Source organism: Microtus pennsylvanicus, chromosome 22, assembly GCF_037038515.1.
Source record: "Microtus pennsylvanicus isolate mMicPen1 chromosome 22, mMicPen1.hap1, whole genome shotgun sequence".
NCBI classification, from domain to species: Eukaryota; Metazoa; Chordata; class Mammalia; order Rodentia; family Cricetidae; genus Microtus; species Microtus pennsylvanicus.
This window is the reverse complement of record NC_134600.1, coordinates 14,444,316-14,468,567: the sequence shown is the minus strand read 5'-3', so window position 1 is coordinate 14,468,567 and position 24,252 is coordinate 14,444,316. Positions and strand designations below refer to the sequence as shown.

At 37.6% G+C, this 24,252-nt stretch overlaps 1 protein-coding gene and 1 pseudogene across 1 annotated transcript in view; one reads left to right on the top strand and one right to left on the bottom strand.

The window, feature by feature from the left end:
* The first annotated feature begins 295 nt into the window (after positions 1–295).
* LOC142839877 (small ribosomal subunit protein eS19 pseudogene) lies at positions 296–748 on the top strand (annotated as a pseudogene).
* Positions 749–3,921: 3,173 nt separating this feature from the next.
* Positions 3,922–24,252, bottom strand: part of LOC142839870 (uncharacterized) — a 35,856-nt gene continuing 15,525 nt past the window's right edge. The window contains exons 2-4 of the mRNA XM_075956252.1: positions 11,864–11,990; positions 11,600–11,660; positions 3,922–10,509 (exon numbers count right to left, since the gene is read on the bottom strand). Of these exons, the coding sequence (XP_075812367.1) occupies positions 8,979–10,509; positions 11,600–11,660; positions 11,864–11,990 (1,719 nt within the window). The 3' untranslated portion in view covers positions 3,922–8,978. The remainder of the gene's footprint in view (positions 10,510–11,599; positions 11,661–11,863; positions 11,991–24,252) is intronic.

The following is a 24,252-nucleotide window of genomic DNA, read 5'->3' as shown; positions in this document are numbered from 1 at the left end:
AAAAAATAAATAAACGAAAAAAGATACTCAACTTCATATAAAAAAGCAAAAAAAAAATTGCAGTATAAACAAAACAACCGTATTAAAAAAATAATTTCTGGAGGCATCACATTCCCTGACTTCAGTCTACTACAGAGCTACAGTACTGAAAAGAGCCTGGTACTGGCACAAAAACAGACAGGAGGACCAATGGAACCGATTCTAAGAGTTGGATATCAATCCACTCACCTACTACATCTGAATTTTGTCAAAAAACCAAAAAAATATAAGATGAGCCCTTTCCCCTGGCTGCACAATGCCTGAAGTTTCTGTAAAAGACGTTAACCAGCAGAAGTTTGTCACAGCTCTGGCAGCCTTCCTCAAAATGTCCGGGAAGGTGAAAGTCTCCAAATGGGTGGACACAGTCAAGCTGGCACAGCATAAAGAGCTTGCCCCTATGATGAGAACTGGTTCTACACAGGGGCTGCCTCTACAGCACCGCACCTGGACCTGTGTGGTGGAGCTGGGTTTGGCTCCATGACCAAGATCTATGGAGGACGGCAGAGAAACGGTGTCAGGCCCAGCCATTTCAGCAGAGGCTCCAAGAGTGTGGCCTGCCACGTTCTCCAAGCCCTGGAGGGACTGAAAATGGTGGAAAAGGACCAAGATGGGGGCCGCAAGCTAACACCTCAGCGACAGAGAGATCTGGACAGAATTGCCGTACAGGTGGCAGCTGCCAACAAGAAGCATTAGTACAAAGGATGCTGGGTTAATAAATTGCCTCATTCATATATATATATATATATATATATATATATATATATATATGATGGAAAAAGAAATGATATTCAACAAATTTTGCAGGCATAACTGAATATCAAGTTGGGGAAGAATCAAAGTAGATACACATCTATCATCATGAAAAAAACCACAAGTCCAAATGGATCAAAGACCATAACACATACACATACATAACCAAATACACTAAACCACATAAAAGACATAGGAAGTATACTTGAACACACTGGCAAAAGAGACCACTTTCAAATTATAACTCTTAAATTTTGTCCCTGACAGTGAAGACAAACTTTGTTGGGAGACAGGATGGCATCATCTATACTTGCTTCCAGATGTCATGAAGGCGATGTTCTTTCTACAGAATTTTATAAAAGAAAAATGATGGTTAAATTTCAAGATTGCTGTTTTGGATAATTGCAAATGGTTTCTGAGTATTCGATAGGGTTGTTCTGAAGTTCTTATTTGGAGTTCAGGCCAGAACGATGTAAGAAGGTGCACCATATCTGCAGCTTGTACCCATAAATCGTTCCCATAGTGCTATCAGCGTCATGCCGTCATATCAACCAGGTAGAGACACTGTGGGGCCCCAATGTCTTCTTTTTGGAAGCTGTTCTTTGTTGAAAATGTAAACATTGTTCATGTAGACATATTTTCAGTGAAAAATAAGATATAGAGAAAATGGGCATGAAGGAATGTAAAATATTCCTTTAAAATCTATCTTCTTTCTGTCCCAAACCACAAAGCTGTTGACATGAGACAGAAATTCTAAATTTTTCTTTTAACATCATGCTTCGATTTAGAGAAGGATAGTCATAGTCTAAATCTAAAACCATTTCTGATTCTGAAGTAGAGATGTAAACACAAAGGAGACATCTTCTAAATCAGTAGCCCATACAAAGCACCTAACAGATTATCTCACTGGGGTTTGCCTACTCATGGGTTTACAGGTCAGTAGCTGCCCACTTCCTGAGATACAAAGAACACAGTGTGACAAACAGAACCAGAAGAGACAGATCAGCTTCTACAGGTGAGGGAAAATGAAAAATATTCCAGATAGTGAGAACAGTGTAAGCCATGGTTTAGAGGCTGCAACAAGGTCAGCAGGACCTTTAGAGATTCATCCCTGTGCTAAGAGAGCAGCAAAAGCACACACCTGCCCTAAGCCCTAATCTCTGGAAGTGAAACACACTGTGTTTTAAGAGTCTTCCAAATAATTTCAGTATGTATGTAAGTTTTAGGACCTCTGATCCAGGCTATCAACTCTCATATGCTGTTTGCAGGGCTCTTCTTGGGGGTAGGACCAGAGGTGAAGTGGATGTAAGTTCAGATAAGTTTGGAAGTGCATAGTCAACATTGCTTTTGTAGAGCCACCAATAAACATTAGCCATTTAAAGGTTTCAAGAAGTCCTACAGTAAAGACCTTTATTTCTCATTCAGCATTGGCTCTCTGATTCTTCCGTCTGCCTATTCATACTTCCATATAAACCCCCTTAGGGATATCATCCTCACTATTCACATGGATGCGCTGTAACCTACAGAAAATTAGGAGATTGTCCCAAATCACAGAACATGTTTTTATGTTGGAAAAGACCTTAACAATTTTTCTGTTCTCCATACCCTGCATCCTCTGTCCTTTTACTCTACTGTGTATCCAGGCATAACTCTGTGTTATGTAGCTCAGAAGCAGGACAAAAGTCTCTGCATTTATCTTGAAAGAATTTTCTGACTACTCATCCCTGGAGCACTTACTCTTTCTTCTGTGCTCAGTTATGTACCTGGTGAACCTGCCTGGAACAATGCCTTCATGGCTGTGTGCAAGTTGAATCCCTGCCTACACACACCCATATACAATTTCTGAGTAATATTTCCATTTAGAGAATCTGCTACACATCTCCTTTGTGCGTCTGATGCTGTTCCACCTTCTCTAATCCCAGAAGACCATCTTCTCTAATGGCTGTGACATCCAGATGCATCTGAGACATTCCAAGGCTCCACAGAGTACCTGCTGCTTGTCATCATGGCTTGTGATAACTAGCTTGCTATTTGTCAGCAATATAGGTACCTGTGCACATGAGCCACAGCTTTTTCTTCATGCCTGCAAGAATCTCTTTGGGTTGTTGACAGAAACAGTCATTGCCATGAGAGTGCCATTGTATTGCCACCAAGTATTCAGACACTTCACCTGCAAGGTCCTGGATGTGCTGAAGCTGGCCTGTGGTGACACATCAGTCAGCAATGACGTTGTCCTTGTGGGTGCCATGCTTCTGCTGCCTCTACTCAAGTACCTCATTTGCCTTTCTGACATGCCAATCCTGTTCACCTTCCTAAAGGTGTCCTCAGCCAGCAGGCCCTGCAAATGCTTTTCCACCTGCTTGGAGCACCTTGCTGTGGTCCTATTTTTCTATAGCATCATCATGTTCATGTACATGGAACCTATAAACAAAAGGGCTATATCTCTAACATGGTCTTCACAGTCTTATTTTGGTTCCATAATAAGTTCTTTTTTTCCCAGTTCTTGAGTCCCTAGTCTGTTGATGCTACAAATGTGCACTCACTATGCTTATGAATTTTTTTTTTTTTGGTTTTTTGAGACAGAGTTTTTCTGTAGCTTTTTGGTTCCTGTCCTGGATGTAGCTCTGTAGACCAGGCTGGTCTCGAACTCACAGAGATCCGCATGCCTCTGCCTCCCGAGAGGTGGGATAAAAGGCATGCGCCACCATCGCCCAGCAACCAATATTTAATATGATATTTTGTTCTTGTTCGGACAAATAAATCTTGCCTGGATATTAGAGGGCAGAGCTAACATGCACTAGTGGACCACAGGATCTGGCAAGAAGTGGATCATGACTTTAATCCCTGCAATTGGAAGATGAAAAAAAGAATCTAATCCCCCATTTGGTTTGAGGATTTGGGGAGGTAAGAAGTGAATGTGGCTGGTGTGTTGCTTATCTGTTCTCTCATGTTTACCCCAAAATCTGACTCGAATTTTATTAATAATACTAATTAAAATCACACTCCAAACAATCATCATTTTATTTGAATAATGATTTCTTTATTTTTATTTTTTAAAAGAAAACAATCTATCCATTATACATATCAATCCAAGTTTCCACTCCCTCCCTCCTCTCATTTTCTCCAGTTAGCCTCCCACCCAATCCCATATGCATTCCAGAGAGTAGGTACATTGCTTTGTTGTAGAAGTCTCAGGCCCTCCCTACTATATTAAGGCTGAGCAAGGCATCCATCCAAAGTGAATGGACACCGGATTTTTGACAAAGTAGCTAAAGTTATACAATTACAACCTCTGTCTTCTTCAAAAAGTTGCTAAGCTATCTCAAGCCACATTTTTATTAAAAAATTATTCTTATACATTTTAAGTAAAATATATTCTATTTCTTTACCCCTTCCTTGTCCTATCTACATGTCTTTCCAAATTCTTCTTTCAATTTCTTCCTTGTTAAGTGTGAGTGAATAGTAGGTTTAAAAAAGTGAGTAAAATCTGCTGGGACCATTTCTGTTGGCTGTGTGTTATAGTTTCAAGACTGAACAGCCTGTTTTGAATACACAAATAGAGAGGTCATCCATGCATGTGGCTAAATCATCCACTTGCAGTAGAATTCTTATCTTTATTGAGCAACATGAGTTTGAGCTTTATGTTATCTAGACTGCCTTTGACAGAAAACATTAGTAAGAATAGGAAACTTGGAAGAGTGTTTACCTAAGCCAACACTTCTTGGTGCCATGCCCTTGAAGTTGTGCAGCCTCAGAGATGACTATGGACATTGTCCTCCACCAATCACAGTATCCCCATGTCCCAATGGGGATTTTATTAGGAAAATTCCACATAGCCAGGGATTTCAAGATTTCATGATTGGGAACAAGTTGACCTCAAACTTACTGAGGTGGGCCGCACGCATACTCCTGTGTGCTATGATAAAGCCATGCACCTCTAAGTCCAACTGAAAAAGGTGTTTTAAAAGGACTTATTGAATCAGAGAAAGAAATAAAATAAGATTTAGAGGGAGCACCATTGTTTTCATGAATAGCAAGGTTTTCTTGAAATTCTATAGTTTGAATAGCCAAATCATTTCATATGTTCTCAATAATGGGTTATTTTTTTGCATTGTTAATTCCATCCATTTAAAAATAAAGCGTGACTGTGTGAATACAGCTGTGCCATGATGTGTATGTAGCACTGACAGGAAAACTAACAGGGGTCTATGATCTACTTCCACTTTGTGAGTTCTAGTGATGAGACCTGGGGAACCATTTGGCTGCAAGTGACCTCAATGGCACTTCTTTGTATTTCAAAATTATTCACCAATGAGCTCACATAGAAGTGTGCACATGGAATCACCCAAGTGCAAATATGAGAAACACCTGTAGAAGTCTTATCGGTAACCCAGAGATAGAACTCAGGTTCTCAGAATTAACAGCCATGAAAATTACTAAATGAGGCAATTCTCTGAAGAATTCAATTTTTATGTTTTTTAAAAATATTTATTTATTATGGATACAATATTCTGTCTGTGTGTATGTCTGCAGGCAAGAAGAGGGCACCAGGCCTCGTTACAGATGTTTGTGAGCTACCAAGTGGTTGCCAGGAATTGAACTCAGGACCTCTGGAAGAGCAGGCAATGCTCTTAACCACTGACCCATCTCTCCAGGCCACAATTCTTATATTTTAAGAAAGTGTTAGAAATAAATATTTAGCCCACAGAATGAAATAATTAGTTATGTGTGATGGGGTAATTATGTTTCTATGCAAAGAAGATTTATTATTCAAGATGTCCTGGGTCCTTATACTTTGAAAAAATTTACATTTACAATCTGAAAAAAGACAATAATTTACTGATGTACTATTTCTTCAAATCAAATTTGATCACCACTGATATACTTCTGTGGGAAAAAACTGTTGTATACTAGACAAGAAACCTGACTTTAATCCTTGTAGAAAAACAAGCTATGGTATGAAATACACAACTGATTGCTGATTATCTTACTTTATTATATTAATATCACATAAATGAAAATATTTTTTGAATACACACACGAGGTATTTAAAGTTTCTTATAATGACATTTTCAGTCATTTTAACTTTAACATTGTTAAATTGTGTTGAGAAAACAGAACACATGGGAGTTGATCATCTACCCTTGAACTTGTGCTCAGGTGGCAGACATATGAGCATCATGAGTTCAAATGTATCTCTGAATCATCACTGACATCCAAGCCAGGATGAATAACAAACAAAAAAACAACAAGGGATTTTGTGAAACGATGAAAATCAAAACCACGAACAACAACTGACCACCCTTCAACTGACATCCTTACTTGAAAAGTATGATCAGACATGTTCTAATATTTTAATAACCAAGGGGACATTTTAGTGATGGGAAGGCCATTTTATATAATACATCAGAAAAATACCTATTACTAGGTAAAGGCACAATAAAAGTCGAACAAAAGCCATAGGAGGAATAAAATTACTACAAAATAAATTTTAGTAAATGGAGTTGCCACAATATAAAACTTTAGTACCTACCTCAAATGTTTCAAAATAGAAACCAAAATGCAATGATTTCAAGTATCAATCTTGAGTGAATGAGTTACATAATTTACTCCCTCCAAGGCTATGATGAAAAATAATATTTCTTCAAGCTGAAGACAACTTTGATGGCTAAAGTCACTAAAAATTGTTTTCATGAATAGGGCTTTCTGCTTTATGAGTTTGTTCTTATTTCCAAAATTCAATGAGATATAAATAGACATTAAAATATTTATAGCACTAGAGTCATGGCTAGGTGACTAAGAAATCTTCACTCCAAGGACTCAGGTCAGATTTTTAACAGCTATCTGTAATTTCTGCCACAAGAAGATCTAAGGTGTTTAACATTTCCAGGAAACAGAAGGCACATTTACATTCCCCGCCCCACACATCACATGATTACAATAAAAGCAAATTTTTAAACAATTTTTCAGTCATGAAAATTTTTCTTCTGTAAGCATTTATTAATGTAAAATAGGAGACCAGGCATCTTACAGCTCACTTACAGATTTTTTTCTTCATGAAGTATTGGTTCATGTAAAGACAAAGCAAATTACAACTAGATGTAAGAGAAACTAATCCTTTTAAGTTGATGGTATCATTTGGGAAGATTTAGGCTATGAGAATTTACATCCAAACACAGTTTCAGTTCCAATACTCTGATTTATGTGGGAGATTACAGCTGTGAATTCTTAAGTTCCAGCTTTGGTGCCATGTCCGACACTTTTTGTCATGGCTTTCATGGTGATCCTGTTATCCTCTAGAACCTTGGCCTGAATAAGATGCTTTTATATGTGAAATAGACATCATATCACAACCAAAAAGGAGGCAGTACACATCCATAAATACTTACACCTGTTACATATGCCATTCAGTTGAAGAGAAGTATAAAATCTAAGGGTTACATTATTGTTCAAATTCATCCTGCAAGTCTTGAAACTCAGGAAGGATATACTGACTACCAAAAATTAAGCAATACCATCAGCTGTGAAAAGAAGTTTGTCCCACTCGATGTAGCAATTCTGTTCCTCTCTGAGAGACAGTCATTACAGCTGGGCTCTGCTCCATTCTTCTATGAAAGCTTCCCAGCAGAAATGTCTGTTGCTGATCTTCTCCACTCTCTTAAAGGAGTCTCCCATAAGAGGTGTCCATTGCTTCTGTGCTCTTCTGGGCAAAGTGAGTTTCCAAACAGTGATGTCAACTCCACTAGGGATTTCCTGATCCATTCCAGTGAAAGAAGGTGTTCATATAAATCTCAGCCAAGAGATTTATTTGGGAGGGAAGAATCCAGTGTGTGACTTCTTCTGCAAGGATGGAAAGGGGCAGCTGCCAACTGAAGGAGCATATGACTCATATAGGGCTTCTTGGAGCCAGAGCGCTTTGAAGGAGATTTAGAATGTGGGAATTGGTAAGATTTAAATGCCTGGGTTTGAACAAGCTCAGAGATGGGCTGGATTTTGTGCTCTAAGATTGGTTTTGAGCTCAGAGAGAAAAGGGAAGATTGTATTTCTTTGGAACTGGTTTGAGAGCCAAAGCAGATTTCTTTCACTGTCCATTTTTGATTTTTGACTGATTTCAGGGTGATGTTGTATCTTTCACTAGTTCTGGATTTAGGGGCAAAGTGTTTTCCTTTGTATCTTATTTCAGTACCAGGTTGTGATTCTTATCCTGGCTCTATCTCCTTCCCATAAGACTTCATAAAATCACAAATTAGGTTTTGTCCATCAGTGTCCTTGTGCTAATAAAATAAAAGCTGGTATCATATTGCTTGAACAGATTGTTGACACTATCATTTTTTACAGAATGAATACTGTTGGTTAATAGACTGTGTGATAGCTTCAGGTACATAAAAGGATCAGATTGATTCAACGCAAAAAGTTTTACTCCTGTAAAAACTACAAAACATATACCACACTAAGTTTATTTTTTCACTACAGTATGATTATTCTCATGTTTTTGAAGAGTACACTCGTTAAGTTTACAGTTTCTCTCCAGGATGATTTGTTTCATGTATTTGGAGATTATTGTGTCAAAGGATTTGCCAAACAAATTCTATTCACAAGTTTCTCTCCCACCTGTGTTCTTTTCTGCTTTTGAAGATGAATAAGACATGAAAAGACTTTTCCAAGCTCATTTCATGCATACTGTTTCACACCCGTGTGTTTTCTTTTATGCAACTGCAGATGACTCTGATATGCAAAGGCCTTACCACACTGTTTATATTTATAGGGTTTCTCTCGAGTATGGGATCTTTTATGCCTTTGAAGATGATAGTGTTGAGCAAATGCCATACCACACTGATTACATTCATATTTCTCTCTAGTAAGTGTTTGTTCTTTGATGTGTCTGAAGAGTATTGTGTTGACCATAGGCCTTACCACACTGAGTACATGCATAGGGTTTCTCTCCAGTATGTATTCTTTTATGATTTTGAAGAGTACTGTGTTCAGCAAAGGCCTTACCACACTTATTACATTAATAGGGTTTCTCTCCAGTATATTTTTTTCATGTATTTTAAGGGTACTGTGATGATCAAAGGCCTTACCACACTGATTACAGTCATAGGTTTCTCTCCAGTATGTGTCCTTTTATGCCTTTGAAGTTGACTATGACATGCAAAGGCATTACTACAATGATTATATTCATAGGGTTTCTATCCAGTATGTGTTCTTTTATGCTTTTGAAGACTACTGTTTTCAGCAAAGGCCTTACCACAATGATTACATTCATAGAGTTTCTCTCCAGTATGTGTTCTTTTATGGTTTTGAAGATTACTGCGGTAAGCATAGGCCTTACCACACTGATTACATTCAAAGGGTTTCTCTCCAGTATGTGTTCTTTTATGCAATTGAAGAGTAGCGTATAGAGCAAAGGCCTTATCACACAGACTACATGCATAGGGTTTCTCTCCAGTATGTGTTCTTTTATGCCTTTGAAGCTTACTATGTTGAGCAAAGGCCTTACCACACTGATTACATTCAAAGGGTTTCTCTCCAGTATGTGTTCTTTTATGATTTTGAAGATTACTGCGGTAAGCATAGGCCTTACCACACTGATTACATTCAAAGGGTTTCTCTCCAGTATGTGTTCTTTTATGCAATTGAAGAGTACTGTAATGAGCAAAGGCCTTATCACACAGACTACATGCATAGGGTTTCTCTCCAGTATGTGTTCTTTTATGCTGTCGTAGAGTACTGTTTTCAGCAAAGGCCTTACCACACTGATTACATGCATAGGGTTTCTCTCCAGTATGTGTTCTTTTATGCAATTGAAGATTATTGTTACGTGCAAAGGCCTTACCACACTGATTACATGCATATGGTTTCTCTCCAGTATGTGTTCTTTCATGATTTTGAAGAGAATTGCGGTAAGCAAAGGCCTTACCACAATGATTACATTCATAGGGTTTCTCTCCAGTATGTGTTCTTTTATGCTTTTGAAGAGTACCACGTTGAGCAAAGGCCTTACCACACTGATTGCATTCATAGGGTTTCTCTCCAGTGTGTTTTCTTTTATGCTTTTGAAGAGTACTATTTTCAGCAAAGGCCTTACCACACTGATTACATTCATAGGGTTTCTTTCCAGTATGTGTTCTTTTATGCAATTGAAGATGATTGTTACGTGCAAAGGCCTTACCACACTGATTACATTCATATGGTTTCTCTCCAGTATGTGTTCTTTCATGATTTTGAAGACCACTGCGGTAAGCAAAGGCCTTACCACAATGATTACATTCATAGGGTTTCTCTCCAGTATGTGTTCTTTTATGCAATTGAAGATTATTGCTATGTGCAAAGGCCTTACCACACAGATTACATGCATATTGTTTCTCTCCAGTATGTGTTCTTTCATGTATTTGAAGAGCACTGTGGTGAGCAAATGCCATACCACACTGATTATATACAAATTGTTTCTCTCCAGTATGTGTTATTTTATGCAACTGAATATTACAGGGCTGTGCAAAGGCTTTACCATGCTGACTACATTCACAGGATTTCTCTTCAGTATGTGATCTATTGTGCATTTGAAGAGCATTTTGATGAACAAAGGCTTTATGAGACAGATTAGATTCATTCTCAATATCATGTGTTCTTTTATTCCTCTGAAGCTGACTGTCATATGCCAAGGCTTTAACACATTGAAGATGCACTGAAAGTTTTTGTCCAGAATTATTTCTTTCAATCCTGCAAGCATAATTGGAACATATAAAAGTGTTACCACATTCCATACAGTCTTGAACCTACATATCTCTATGTATTACTTTTATAATTTAGTCCAATTGTAAATAGAAATCAGATATTAAGGTTTTATAACTGTTTAAACTCATGCTTTCTTCCCTAATTAAGGGTTGTTTTGCATTTTTAAGACACCTGTCATGGTAATTTCCTTTATTATGTGGTTTAACTTTTCACATTTACAGAAACATTTTTCTTTTTGACATATTTCTCATATTTGAAGAGAACTGGATAACCTCAGAACAACTTTATTACAATCATAAACTGTCCTATACTATGAATCATACTACATTTGCTAACTGAACTAGGACAATCAGAAGTATTTGGACAATTCTAGAACTCATGTGGCTTCTCTGCACTCTGAGTTTGTTTATGTATTAACAGTGATATGTGAAAACCAATTATTTATATAGTTGAATCAATTTCAGCAAGGGTACTCAACATGGGGACTAATGCTTTCTTCTAATTGTTTATAGAGAGAGGTATGATGCATTTTCCCATATTCCTATGCTCATAGGCTTGCATTGAGAGTAATATGTGGTATACACAGTAAAGGAAGAATCACAATTAAAAAATTTCCACACTGATTTATCATGGTGTGACTTTCTGTTTTTCGTAGATGTGTGGTAGAGGTATTAAAGTTTCTTCACAACATCTGCCACGTAACTCTAACTTCTTCTGAGCTCTCGGTTTAGTAGAAAGTCTTGCAGATATACTTATCATCACTTCAATGTGTACACATTTTCTATTATGAGTAGCAAGAAATAAATGGATTGGCAGATCTACAGCATAGCTCTCATGGTGCTATGATTCAAATGGTGATTTCTGTTTAGCCATTTCTCACTTGCCTTTTTAATTAAAAGAATGCCTGAAAATGCAATTCACTTACATGAAATTGTATATGGATTTTTCAGAAGTTAATAATTATAAATGTACTTAAAGGTGTGCTTATTCACACTGTTGTCTTTATTTAAATCTTTTAGGACACATTATCATTTCATCAGAGGCTCATTGTTTTTAGCATGCACAAGAAAATTACCTTCCATGTCTTCTAGAACGTTGACAATGTTCTTTAATATTATGTTCTTCCCAAATGTATCCTAAAATGCAGTACCAGAAAATGTATGTTATAATATTGAATACTGTGCAACATTTAAGTAGCTATTTTAAGTAAACCTTAGAACCATGCCTGCATTATTCACCTCATTCTTCTTCTCTTTACTAAATCAAATTATTGAAGAACATCATTATCCAAGGAAAAGTTGTCCCTTTATTTTGAAACATGAAGGAAATTCATTTTTACCTATAGTAGTGAGGTTCCTGTAGGTCTCCAGCATCACATCTTTGTAGAGATTCTTCTGGGAAGGATCCAGCAAATTCCATTCTTCTTCAGTGAAGTTGATATGCACATCATCATAGGTCACTGCCTTCTAAAATATGCCATATATGATAGTGACATGATAGTGACAACATTGTAAATGTATACTTTTTTGATAATATAGTCATAAAATTCTGGTGTTCCCTAATCATATTCCAAGACATAGACAGTCATTTTAGAAGGAAATTGAAAAGGAGAGTCTTCTCTGTCATTTCTGTACTCTTTGAATGAGATATCACCTTACAAGAGTAATATCTATTAGCAGAGAGAAACAAGGAAACAGATCAACAGTTCATAGTACAAATGAGAAATTTTTATGAGGATTAACTAACTACAAATAGAAAAATAAGTTGGACACACTGGGTGTATTGACTCATTCCTTTAAGCTCAGACCTTCAAAAGCAGAGGCAGGTATATTTTTCTCTGAGTTAAATGCCAGACATGTCTATGCAATGAGGTCCAGGACAGGTGGAAGTACATAGTAAGACCCTATCATCCAGGCAGTGGTGATGGATGCCTTTAATCCCAGCAATCAGGAAGCAGAGGCAGGTGGTTCTCTGTGAGTTTGAGGCCAGCCTGTTCTATGAGAGCTAGTTCTAGGACAGGCTCCAAACCTACAAAGAAACTGTGTCTCAAAAATCAAATAAACAAACAACAAATAAACAAAACGGCACTGTCTCCATTGCAAAAGTCAGTGAATCATGCAAGAAGAATAGAATTCAGATGTTTTTACTGTAGTTCCTACAAAGAAGCATGCATTCACTCCACTTCTCTATTTATCTTCCAAACATCCTAAGTGCCCTATTTAAACTGTAATACCAAGAACATTTTACAAACAGAGCTTTATGTTTAAACAGTTACAAATGGACAGATGAAAACATTAGCAATATAAATCTTGTGCATAAGTAATAAACACAAGCTGGGAGAGAGATGACTGAGTAGTACCTTGCTTTTGATGTTCTTGAATAGATGTGGCAGAATTGCCAGTACTTATTAGGGGATCATCACTATCCATTATTCCAAGTTCACAAACTCTGAGATCCTTTGATCATGTTGAGAACCAGGTACCCATGTGGTGCATAGCCATGCCGATGCATCAAATAGTGTTATTAATTTTAAAAAATGTAAAGTAAGCATAACAAGCAGGAAGAAGTTCATGCACCTATAATTCAATGACTCCAAATGCTTAGGCAGTACTAATGTCACGCCTACTGAATGACTTCCAGACCCTAAAATGAGGGAAAAAATCTACTTCTATCATAACCAACACAGACCAGAATACCAAAGAGCAAATAGAAAGCAAGGAACCAAATGTGCATCCAACAAAGACAAACAGAGATACTGGCACCTAGACCTGCAGTCACCTCAGACCCAGATACCCAACAACAGCACAATAACATGATCAACAACAGACAGAACAATATGTCACTACCATATTCCAACTCTCCTACTACAGCACACCCTGAATATTCAAACACAGTCAAAGTACAATTAAGTTAGATCAACTCTGAAGATGTTTTATGTCCTTAAGAACGAAGTGAATGAAGTCTTTAAAAAAGCAGGGGAAAGATAAATGAAATCTTGGAGAATAATAATAAACCCCTTAAAGAAAGTCAAACAAGCAAACAGTTGACAGAAATGAATATATCAGTTCAAGAATTGAAAATTGAAATAGAAGCATGTCAAAAATGCAAGCTAAAGGATTATGGAGATAAAAAACTAGATAAACGAAAAGGAAAAACTGGAAAGTTAAGGTAAAGTCTATCTTAACTTTGTGAGTCTAAACTTTTATATAAAATTTACACACACCATAACTAAGGAAAATATTAATGATATAATCGTTTACAACTCAATCAAAAAACCAAGGACATAACATTAGCCTGGAATGTCTGTGGCAGCAAAAGCAGAGCCTCTTTTCCAAAGTAACAAATTTTGAAGTCAAGATACCTTTAAAGTATGTGTGGGGTTACCATGGCAGCCCCCAAATCAAGTCTCTCTCTCTCCAGTCCAAAATTAAAAGAAAGCACAATGTGTAACCCAACTCTGTGTGTATTTTCTAACTTTTGAAGCCCATTAATTGTTTTATTTATTTCTTTCTTTAAGAACCTTAGTGTAAATTCCTTTAAGAACAATTTTTAATCCATGACTTTGTCTATATTTATCCTCTCTGTCTTAAGCCCATGGACATTTATCAAATAAACTATCACATCCCCTCAGAGGCCTTTTTATCTGAATGTTTTTACTGTGTATCTGTAATTTTTTTCTGATGAGGAGTGTTTTTTTAATTGGAAGCTGCATTTGACTTCCATTTTTGTGCTTTTACAACCCCTCATTTTTAACTTTCTTAGGGTTTATGTGGACTTAGTTGCCTAACATTTGGTGTCCTCATGTAAATGGGGACTACACTTTCATCTTCTGGCTGCCTAGACCCAAATAATCACATACAAACTATATAATTACATCAGCATTTTTAAACTGCTTAAGGCATATTCCTAGTTCGATTTTACATGTTCAATTCATCCATTTCTATTCATCTATGTATCACCATGAGTTTGTGGCTTACACGTAATGTTTTGGGATATTTCTATCACCTTCAGTGAATACGTGGCATCTCTTTGATCTTCCCAAATAGTACACTGACCAGTCTGGTCTGTCTTCATTAAAAAAAACTAACAAATGCTGGAAAGTAATGAAATTGCTCTCCAACTACAGTCAGGTCCTTTTTCATAATTGGACTCCACAGTCCTATTTTCCTGTGCAGTGCACACTCAAAACTGTTGCTTCTATTCTGGGCTGAGGTAGAAAGCACTCTCCACATGCAAATCTTTTTCCTTTACCTGCCATGGATATTCAGTTTTATAACTCAAATTTATAACTTTGAAACTGGTGATAGAATCATTTAATTTAAGATTTTAAAGGTGTAACGTAGGACAAGGTCATTGCTCAGGCAAGGAGAAGACAAGGACCAAATTCTCTTATGCCAAGATAAGATAGATAGTGTCAAAAAAATTTTCTGAAATCCAAAAGTACAGCAGTTCTAGAATTAATATGACTTCCTAGGGATAAATCACTCTACATGTTTGCGAGATTAATAAAGAAAAAAATCATTTAATAATATTCACATACATCTCTGACTAATGCTCATAGAGGACCCAGGCTAGAATATTTTTTTTGCATTTCACTTATTTTCTTATCCTTATGTCTTTCAGGTTCAGGCTCCACACTCTGAACAATTTAAATAGGGGTGGAAGGCTAAAAGTCTACCCACCTTGAGGATGGAAGACTTATACAGTAAAGTCTTCCCAGCATTATTTCTTACATAAACCAGTGACCTTAAACAGTAAGACCAACTTCAGTGACAGGATCATGAGACGTCAGACTTTTCTTCCATTTTTACAAGCTTTTCATTAGCCTTTTAAATGAGTTGATGACCCTGATTTTGGTACATTTCTATCCAGAGTTACAAGATGGAGATTGCAGGGGATGTGAAGGATAGGAAAAGTATAAGGGAGAAAAGACAAAAACAGGTTAGGGAAGTCTTGCACAAGCTATGTCTCATGTCAAGTAAATTTCCTAAGAAGAATAGATTTGGGCTGGAGAGATGGCTCAGCGGTTAACAGTATTGACTGCTCTTTCAGAGGACCTGGGTTCAATTCCCAGTACCCACGTGACAGTTCCTAAATATCTGTAAATCCAGTTTCCCAAAATCTGATACCTACATACCAACACATATAAAATAAAATAGAATAACTCATAAAATATCCAGTATTTATACTGGCTGAGAAATAACTTCGGGCTCTCTCATATTGACTTTCAGTCCTCTCAGTCTGTTTTATGTTTCTGTCTTCATTTCTCTTAATCTAACATTTCCTCATCCTCGGCATCCCTTCCCAGAGAACCACCAGCTGAATTCTGTTGGACAGACCAAATGGGGTATGCAACTATGCTTGAACAAAATTTACTGCAGTTTCTGTATGATGCTGCTTTTGATACAAGGAATTACTTTGCATATTCTGTCCATAAATTAAGAGCTTATCTGGATAGCCTTAAACTTTAGGGCACCTTTTTAAGATTTAAATGTAAAGCAAGGGCTTTCTCTTTAGCTGTGTAAAATCCTTGAAAATCCCTCTTGCTTTCACTACTGGACAGCCATCTGAAACAACCTAGTGCTTTTTTCCTCAACAAAAACATCGATTTTTTTTCATTCTTTTTATGTGTTTCTTTTGTACTGTAGATTTGAAGGAGTCAGAGGTAATAACCATCCAGCATAAATAGTATTTTGTCCAAGATATCAGTCCATTAATTTTTAATTCTGCCTTAGTCACTTTCTTGGGACATGGAAACATTAAGAAAGATTGGGGGCCAAAGTGTCACACAACTGATCTCCAGCAAACTTTTTATGAAGTTTTCTAAGCTCCTGTACTTACTTACCAGGCCAAAATAAATCAATAGGGCCACAAGGAAAAAAGCCAGGCTTGGGCTGGATGGACCAGAACAAGATGAGGTTATGAGAGCAATCAGAATTATTATATCTTTATCAGAAACAGAAAACAATGGTAATTTCCAGGATCAATACAGTGTAGTTGCCAGGATATCATGAAGACTGAAAGCCATACAGGGAATACAGGATTGTGGTCTCTGACCAAGTGTACTGTTGAACTTCCATACTTCTTTGACTACTAAGGGATTACTTAGAGAAACACAGATTAGCCTGAATGACTCATTGCTTGAGGGAGTGCATCACCATGTCAGCAACTTAAAAAAGCACACTGTGCCCAAGGTGCCATGGATTTTAATGTTTAATAACTAAGACACATATCTCTCACAGTAGATGGGCCAATCCAACTCCTTTTTCCCTGGAGAGTCTTTTGCCCACTAAAATCCTATAACCTTGACCTCCACTACTCTCAACACTCCTGTCTTTCAGGTCCTACAAAGACAGTCAGTTAAGCTGTGTAGAGATTTCTGTGACTTTTGCCATCTAAAGTCCTATTAGCTTGAAAATTCTTCCACAGTCAATATTCCCAAGTCCTATGCAGCAACAAAACCACTTTTATGGTACCATTTTTATTCCAACTTGCTTCTTTGTTCCTGTGATTAACGTATCTAACCTAAAGCAACTCTGGTAATGGACAGGTTGATTTGTTTGTTACCCCTAAGTCAGAATCCACCACTGTGGGAGCTTAGGATAGGAACTCAAGTTAATCACTGGAGGCAAAACATTTGGAACCATTGTTTTCTGGTTTTCTCTTGTGCTTTGTCACTGTTTTGTGCTCAGCTAGCCCCTTAATTAGCCCAGACCCACTTGCTTAGAGACATTGCCAACTCAGTGGAAGAATCCTCTTCCAACACCAATCATCAATCAACATAATCACTTTCAGACAGAAATCAGACATTCTGATCTAAGCACACATTCAATTGATAATTCCTCAGATGACCATAGGCTTTGTCTTGTTGACAGCTGAGGCTCATTATAACACAGAGACAATATTTTATGACAATTTTTTTTTTGGTTTTTTGAGAAAGGGTTTCTCTGTGGTTTTGGAGCCTGTCCTGAAACTAGGTCTTGTAGACCAAGCTGGTCTCGAACTCACAGAGATCCGCCTGCCTCTGCCTCCCGAGTGCTGGGATTAAAAATGTGCACCACACCGCCTGGCATGAATGTTTTTAAAGAACCAAAAATATAATGTATTATTCCTGTCAATCACTTAAGCAGCACCTAACCATGAGGATAACAACAAATGGAAAACACAGATTGCCAGAAAATGGAAAGAGAAAAGGATCTAAGATCAAGAAGAGAAAACTAAAACTGTCACTCCACAGAAACTATTCAAAACAAAAACGTAAGGAACTGATAGCAGAGGAAATAATCTGAATACAAATTGATGAATGTCCGTCATTTTTGAAATTTTAAGGATAAAATTAGATTATGGTTCAAAAAAATCAACATAGATGACACCAATGCCAAAACAAGACTCAAAGACAGATCTATGAATATATGTTATGGTCCCTTAAACAAGAATTACAAGATTCTCGTCACAATCAAATTCCAGAAAATCACTGGCCATCACTCATCCTGTACACTCCAGTTCTCTTTTTTACTAATAACAGAAAAAGGGTTGGGTAAGGAGGGCTGTTCCACCAAAATTCACTTGACACCTTCTGATATTTTTGCTTTGTGGAAATAGTTTTGATTACTAAAAGGATCTCATTTTCTTATGATAAAGATAATGATGTCTGTTAGGATCACTTAGACACCATTTCATTTCCTACAATTGGTGATTGCCTCTAAGTCTGTATCAGAGTGAGGAAGTATAAACTTTTTAAGTGAAATTTCAAGAGAACAGATTTTTAAAGAATCACTGTACATGTGAAGTAACTTGCTTTACTCTGACTGCTTTATAAATCACAATTTTGAAAACAAGGTTATTCCTATTTTTTGAGTATGTTTGTGCACGAGACACAATGCCTGTGATATAGAAAACAATGATTGTCAGATCTCTTGGATTGGGAATAGTAGACATTTGTTAACCTGCAAACTTGAATGTAGGTTTAAACTCGGGTCATCCACAGGGAAAAAATATGTGCTGAGTCACCTGCCAAGATGCATAATGAATTTTATCAAATAATCCAAGTCTTTCTCAGATTAATAAAAAACAAGAAAAACAAAACATAAATAAAGAAGTAAAGCCAGGCGGTGGTAGCACACACCTTTAATCCCAGCACTCGGGAGTCAGAGGCAGGCAGATCTCAGTAAGTTTGAGACCAGCATGGTCTACAAGAGCTAGTTCCAGGACAGGCTCCAAAACTACAGAGAAAGCCTATCTGAAATACCAAAACAAAAAAAAAGTAAAGAAATGATTTTGGGGAATATGAGGCATCAGAATTAAGATGATATGTAAGGTAAATTTGCAGCATTAAATGAATACATCTCAATATCTTCATCTAACAATCTGTAAGAGGAAAGCTAATCACAAAGTAACATTCACAGTGAAAACACTCAGAATGCTCATTGGGTTTGTGTATTAATGACATCAACATTTAAGTAGCAAAGACTCAAATGTGAAGATAGCAACAACTGGAACACACAGATATACTAGGAAATGGAAAGAGGTAGGCATCTAAGATGAAAAAACAATCTGCACAGAAACATCCCCCACACCTCAAAGTTAAGGAACTGAAGATGTAAGAAATTTTCTGAATAAAATTGGTGAAGGTCTATCATTTTCAAGAAAGTGAATAATAAATTAGATATCAGTTGTAGATTACAAAAAAATCACATACAGATTCACATAATATGCTTTCTGCATTTTTCACAAAGATCCATCAATCAAGAATGTGTACAATGTTTGTGAAAGAATAAAGGTGTTAAATGGGAAGAGCTGTGAACAAAAGCAGGAATAAGTAGTCAATTTTTAATCAAAAACCAAAGTAAACTTAGGCAAGGAAAAGTGTGATCTTGGTCAATGCTACCCAGCTTTCTTTGATTATATGTGTACAGAAATTAAATAAACATAAACTGTACAACTTTCACAACGATATCTCAAAGTGACCTCCAGTTACTGATCTGTCTTCTGAGATGCAGCCACATGATATAGATGTTCTCTTTGCAAATAGAGAAGATCTCTTGTTACAACTCTCCAGATCTGTGTGCTATCTTCTGGTTGAAGGGAAACACAGTCCTACCGATGTCCAATCCCAAAATAACCTAAAATATGATTTAAAATCTGCTTCCTGCTATAGGCATTATGGCAGAATTGGTGGATTGTGCCCCATCTAGCTGGCTAACACAATGCACACCTGAGAAATTGCTGCACATCAGAAACTCCTTTTGTCCCCTGGTAAGCTTCACTGGATCACACCATTGTGGCATGTGGCCGAATCACATTAACAGAATTCTACTCAAGTATTGCTCTACCAGTTCCTAAACAATTTGTAATCTTTAGAAGAGAAACCTGAAATTGAAAAGCAATATTCAGATATTCAATATTGTAGAAATTAGAACTTCAGTTTTCTAATTTCTCTTCCCACTGCACAACAAAAGCAGTGCCCATGTGTATACTCTGGACAGAGATACAACCAGCATTATATCCTTTCATTCCAGGGCTGCAGAGTCTCCCCTTCCCCACTAAATCTACACACAAGGAGGCTCAGAGAACAAGGGCCACTGCCAGCATGAACCACATGGTCCAACATAACTGCAGTCTGGCTCATGGTCCTTCCAAGTCACAGCAGAAATAACAGTTTAACAGAACTGCTCTATACGCCACCCCCACTCAGCAAGGGATAGCTTGTGGTCCTCCTTAAAGCTACCTACTACAGAGGCAGAGGAGAGTCATGGAAAGAACCAACAAACTATCTGCCACTAGTACTCTGATTGCCAATGCTTCCCAGAATTTCCTCATTGGCTAGAACCTCGCAGTGGGACTCTCAATATTAGCAGCTTTTCTACTGGAGGATCAGAGATCAAATGACTCAGACAGCACAATCCTTCCAGTTCTGCCCTCCCAGCCCAGCAGACAGGGCCCCAGTTTAAAAACTTTGTATGTAACCCACATTATTCCACTCTCCTAGAGCACACACATCCTGTTCCTCATCCAAAGTGCAGGGTCACCGGGTGAATGTGGCGCATGCCTTTAATTCCAGCACTCGGGAAGCAGAGGCAGGCGAATCTGTGTGAGTTTCAGACCAGCCTAGTCTATAGAGCTAGTTCCAGGACAGGTTCCAAAGCCACAGAGAAACCCTGTCTCGAAAAAACAAAAAAACAAAAAACAAAAAACAAGGTGCTCATTCCATTACACACTCACTTTCCAGTGCAGCCATCACCTTGTCTGAGAGATGCGAAATTTTGGAGAAATTCAGGTCACATTCATAAAGTAATTACTGTTACTGTGTAACTGTGGTTACTTTGTAACTGTTGTCAAAATAACAGACCATGAATTAGAAAACAATCCAGGCATATTAGGACTTGAAGGCAGCAAAGAGAATGTAAATATGACATAGTTTTCATTTCAAAAATTATTTTGAAAACTTGAAACACACTTTATGGCCATGTGCTCCAGAAACTAGGGATTTGTATTCATGCCCATTAAAGATTTCTCATATATTTTATCTAAAGATGAATGTCTTAATGTAGAAATGTAGCAGTGCTTTTAAGCAGGGCCACAACATTTTACCTAGATCTTCTATTTTAGATGAACTTCTGTAAATAGAGCAATTAGGTTTAAAGATATGGTCAGTCCCTTTCCAAGATTCTTCACTGCTCTGGTCTGTGGACTGCAAACAGTGGTCAATCAGGACAATCATAGAGCATCTACAATTGACTCCCTCATTCCACATTGCTAATCTCAACTTGTATTGAAGGACGAAAGCTCTCACCCTCAGTCCAACCTTTTTGCTTCTGCCCTGTGTCTCCACCAGCTTCAAGTTGGTCAGTGAGCTCAACTTTGCGCAGGTCCCTCTGCATCTAAGTCCCCAATAAAAGCCAGAATGATTAGCAGACACTCATTAACTACTCTATTTTTCTTTCTCATTGACAAATCAAGGTCCAACCTGTAAGGAGTTACAGGACTGTTTTCCCAGCACTAGGCAGCAGAGGAAAGATTGATTAGGAGTTCAACATGATTCTCAATTACACAGCATGAGGCAAGCCTACACTATAGGATACATAGTTCTACACAGAAATCAATATCAACATCACATTAAAGAAATAAAATGCCACAATTAATGACTTTGAAATGTTGGAGAACAGAAAAGAAACAAGAGCAGCAATACACTCAAAGAAAATATCTGAAAATGACACCAATAAGTGATTTTTTTAAATGACAAAAATACTGCACTTTTAAGATGAAATAAAGCATTCTATATTGACTTTGAAAGAGTAGGCCCTTCTATAAGAGAGAGGATGTCATTAATAAGAGATAGATTGATGGTGCCCATATACATATGCTGGCTGCTGAGATCTGTAACCTGACACATTAGAGTTACTCAATGCCCGGTTTCTCAAATCTCTGAGCTGACATAACTGTGTCAAGCAAGATCAACCGCATCTGCAGAGGATAGTGGCCTATTTGCAAATTCAATGTTCATTGGTTCAAGATGACCTTCCCAATCTGTACACCCACACAATTGATCTGCATTCATTCACATGGGATTAAATTAGTAACACATGCTGGGAAATTACAAATTCACTGAACCTACCACAATCAGACTCTTTTTCATAATGGTGGCTTCAATAGTTGATTGCCTCCTCTCTTTCCCCTGCAGTGTACACAATAAACTATTCATCCTATTCTGGTCTGAAGAGAGAAGGAATGCTCCATATGCAAATCCTGTACTGTGACTGCATTGCATAGTCAACTACATGACTCAAAAGCTTAAGTCCAAAATTGTGAGGTTTTACAGTCATTCTTTAGGGGAATTTTGAAAGTGTAGTATACCTAGGACACCTGAGTCAAAATAAGAATTTGTCTCAGAAACTATTTTTCTAACAGGATGGAAATGCAGCTGTTCTAGAATTAATATGCCTTTCCATTGAGAAATTACTTCATCCACTTAGCAGATGAATAAAGAAAGATCTCTTTAATGTTGGTATACATCAATCTCTGGCTAATGCTCAAAGAGGAGCCAGCTAGACAGATTCCACATTTGCTTTTGTCCTTAAGCCATCTTTGGGGATAGGTTCTAGGTTACACTTTGGACAATTGAAATAGAAACAGACAACTTGGCAGGCTAGACAATTAGGCAGATAGGAGAGTTACAGAGCAAGTATATTTCCAGGATAATTTCTTATGTACACTGGTGACCTAAATCAGCAGATCATGCTTCAGTGACAGGGTCCTGAGTTGACGGTCACAGGGGATGACAAAGTTAGGAAAAGTAAAATGGGAAAACTTAAAAATTTAGGGTGGGGGGTCTTGCAAATGCCTAGTAAGCTAACCAAGAAAAACAGCAACTTGCTGGGCATTAATGGCACATACCCTTGCTGAGCCAAGGGACCTCTATGAGTTCAAGGACAGCCTGGTTTATCTACCCAGTGAGTTCCAGGGTAGTCAGGACAGTCCTACAGAGAAACACTGTTTCAAAAAATTTTAAAAAAAGAGTAAAAGAAGAATAGCATCTTGGATACTTCCAGAGGGGAAATGGAAGGAAATGGGAGAATTATAAGAAGTCAGTAAACAATACCATATGAATTTGGAAGGAGGTTAGTCAGACAAATCTACTCAATTGGAACACAGGTTATCTCAAGAACTTTACTAAGAGCACAGTGGCCTGGGAACTGATAACCACAGCTCCATATGGTGAAAGGGTTGGGTTCTTGTTCCTGAAGGAACTGCTCCACAAAGGCCTTGGCACCAGACCATTACCAGCTCTCCAAAGCATATTCCTGGTTTTAGAGAAGGAGCTCTGTTTTATTTTCAATACATCAGGTCCTTAGGGAAACTCACAAGGCTTAACCCAAGGCTCTTACCATATCTCCTAGGATTGTCCCTGAGTATGTGAATTTAGAGATAATATTAATAAAGCTCAAAATATGCCTGTCTAGGGCTGGAGAGATGGCTCAGTAGTTTGGAGCACTGACTGCTCTTCCAGAGGACCCGGGTTCAATTCCCAGCATTCATGTGGCAGCTCACAACTGTCTGAAGATCCAGTTGCAGGGGATCTGACACCTTCACACCAATGCACATAAAATAAAGTTAAATAAACCATAAAAAAAATTTTAAATGCCTATTAAGTTTGACATGCAAGCAGGAGAAGGTGTTTGTAAAGACTTAGATCATCAGTTGAAATTTGACATGGCAGTATATGCTCAACTTTATATTCCAGCAAAAAAGGCCTGGTATAAATTACCTGGCACTGGAAAGAAAACAATAAAAATTGTCTAAGATGAAACAGAAACCTGATGAATTGTTTCAAGATTTTGTTTCTCAATTGATGACAACTGTAGGGAGACATTTAAGAGATTCACAGACTGAACATTACTTGAAAACAGTATATATGCTGTCCAAGAAATAAACTCGGAGCTGTTTGGTACTGGCCTTCAGTCCTATGGCCTTCAGTGGTCTAACCTATGATTGTGTCTTCATTTCTCTTGATCTAAATTTTCCTCAGTCTCAGTGTCCTTTCTCAGGGAACCCTAACTGAATTCTGCTGGACAGACCATATGAGTATTCTACCAAGCTTGAACAAAATTGACTACAGGTTCTGTATGATGTTGCCCTGAGATAAGGAATTTTGTTGCATATGCCTTCTATAAATTAAGAGATTAAGAGCTGGATACATTCTACACTGTAAGGTACATTCTTTGGCTTTCA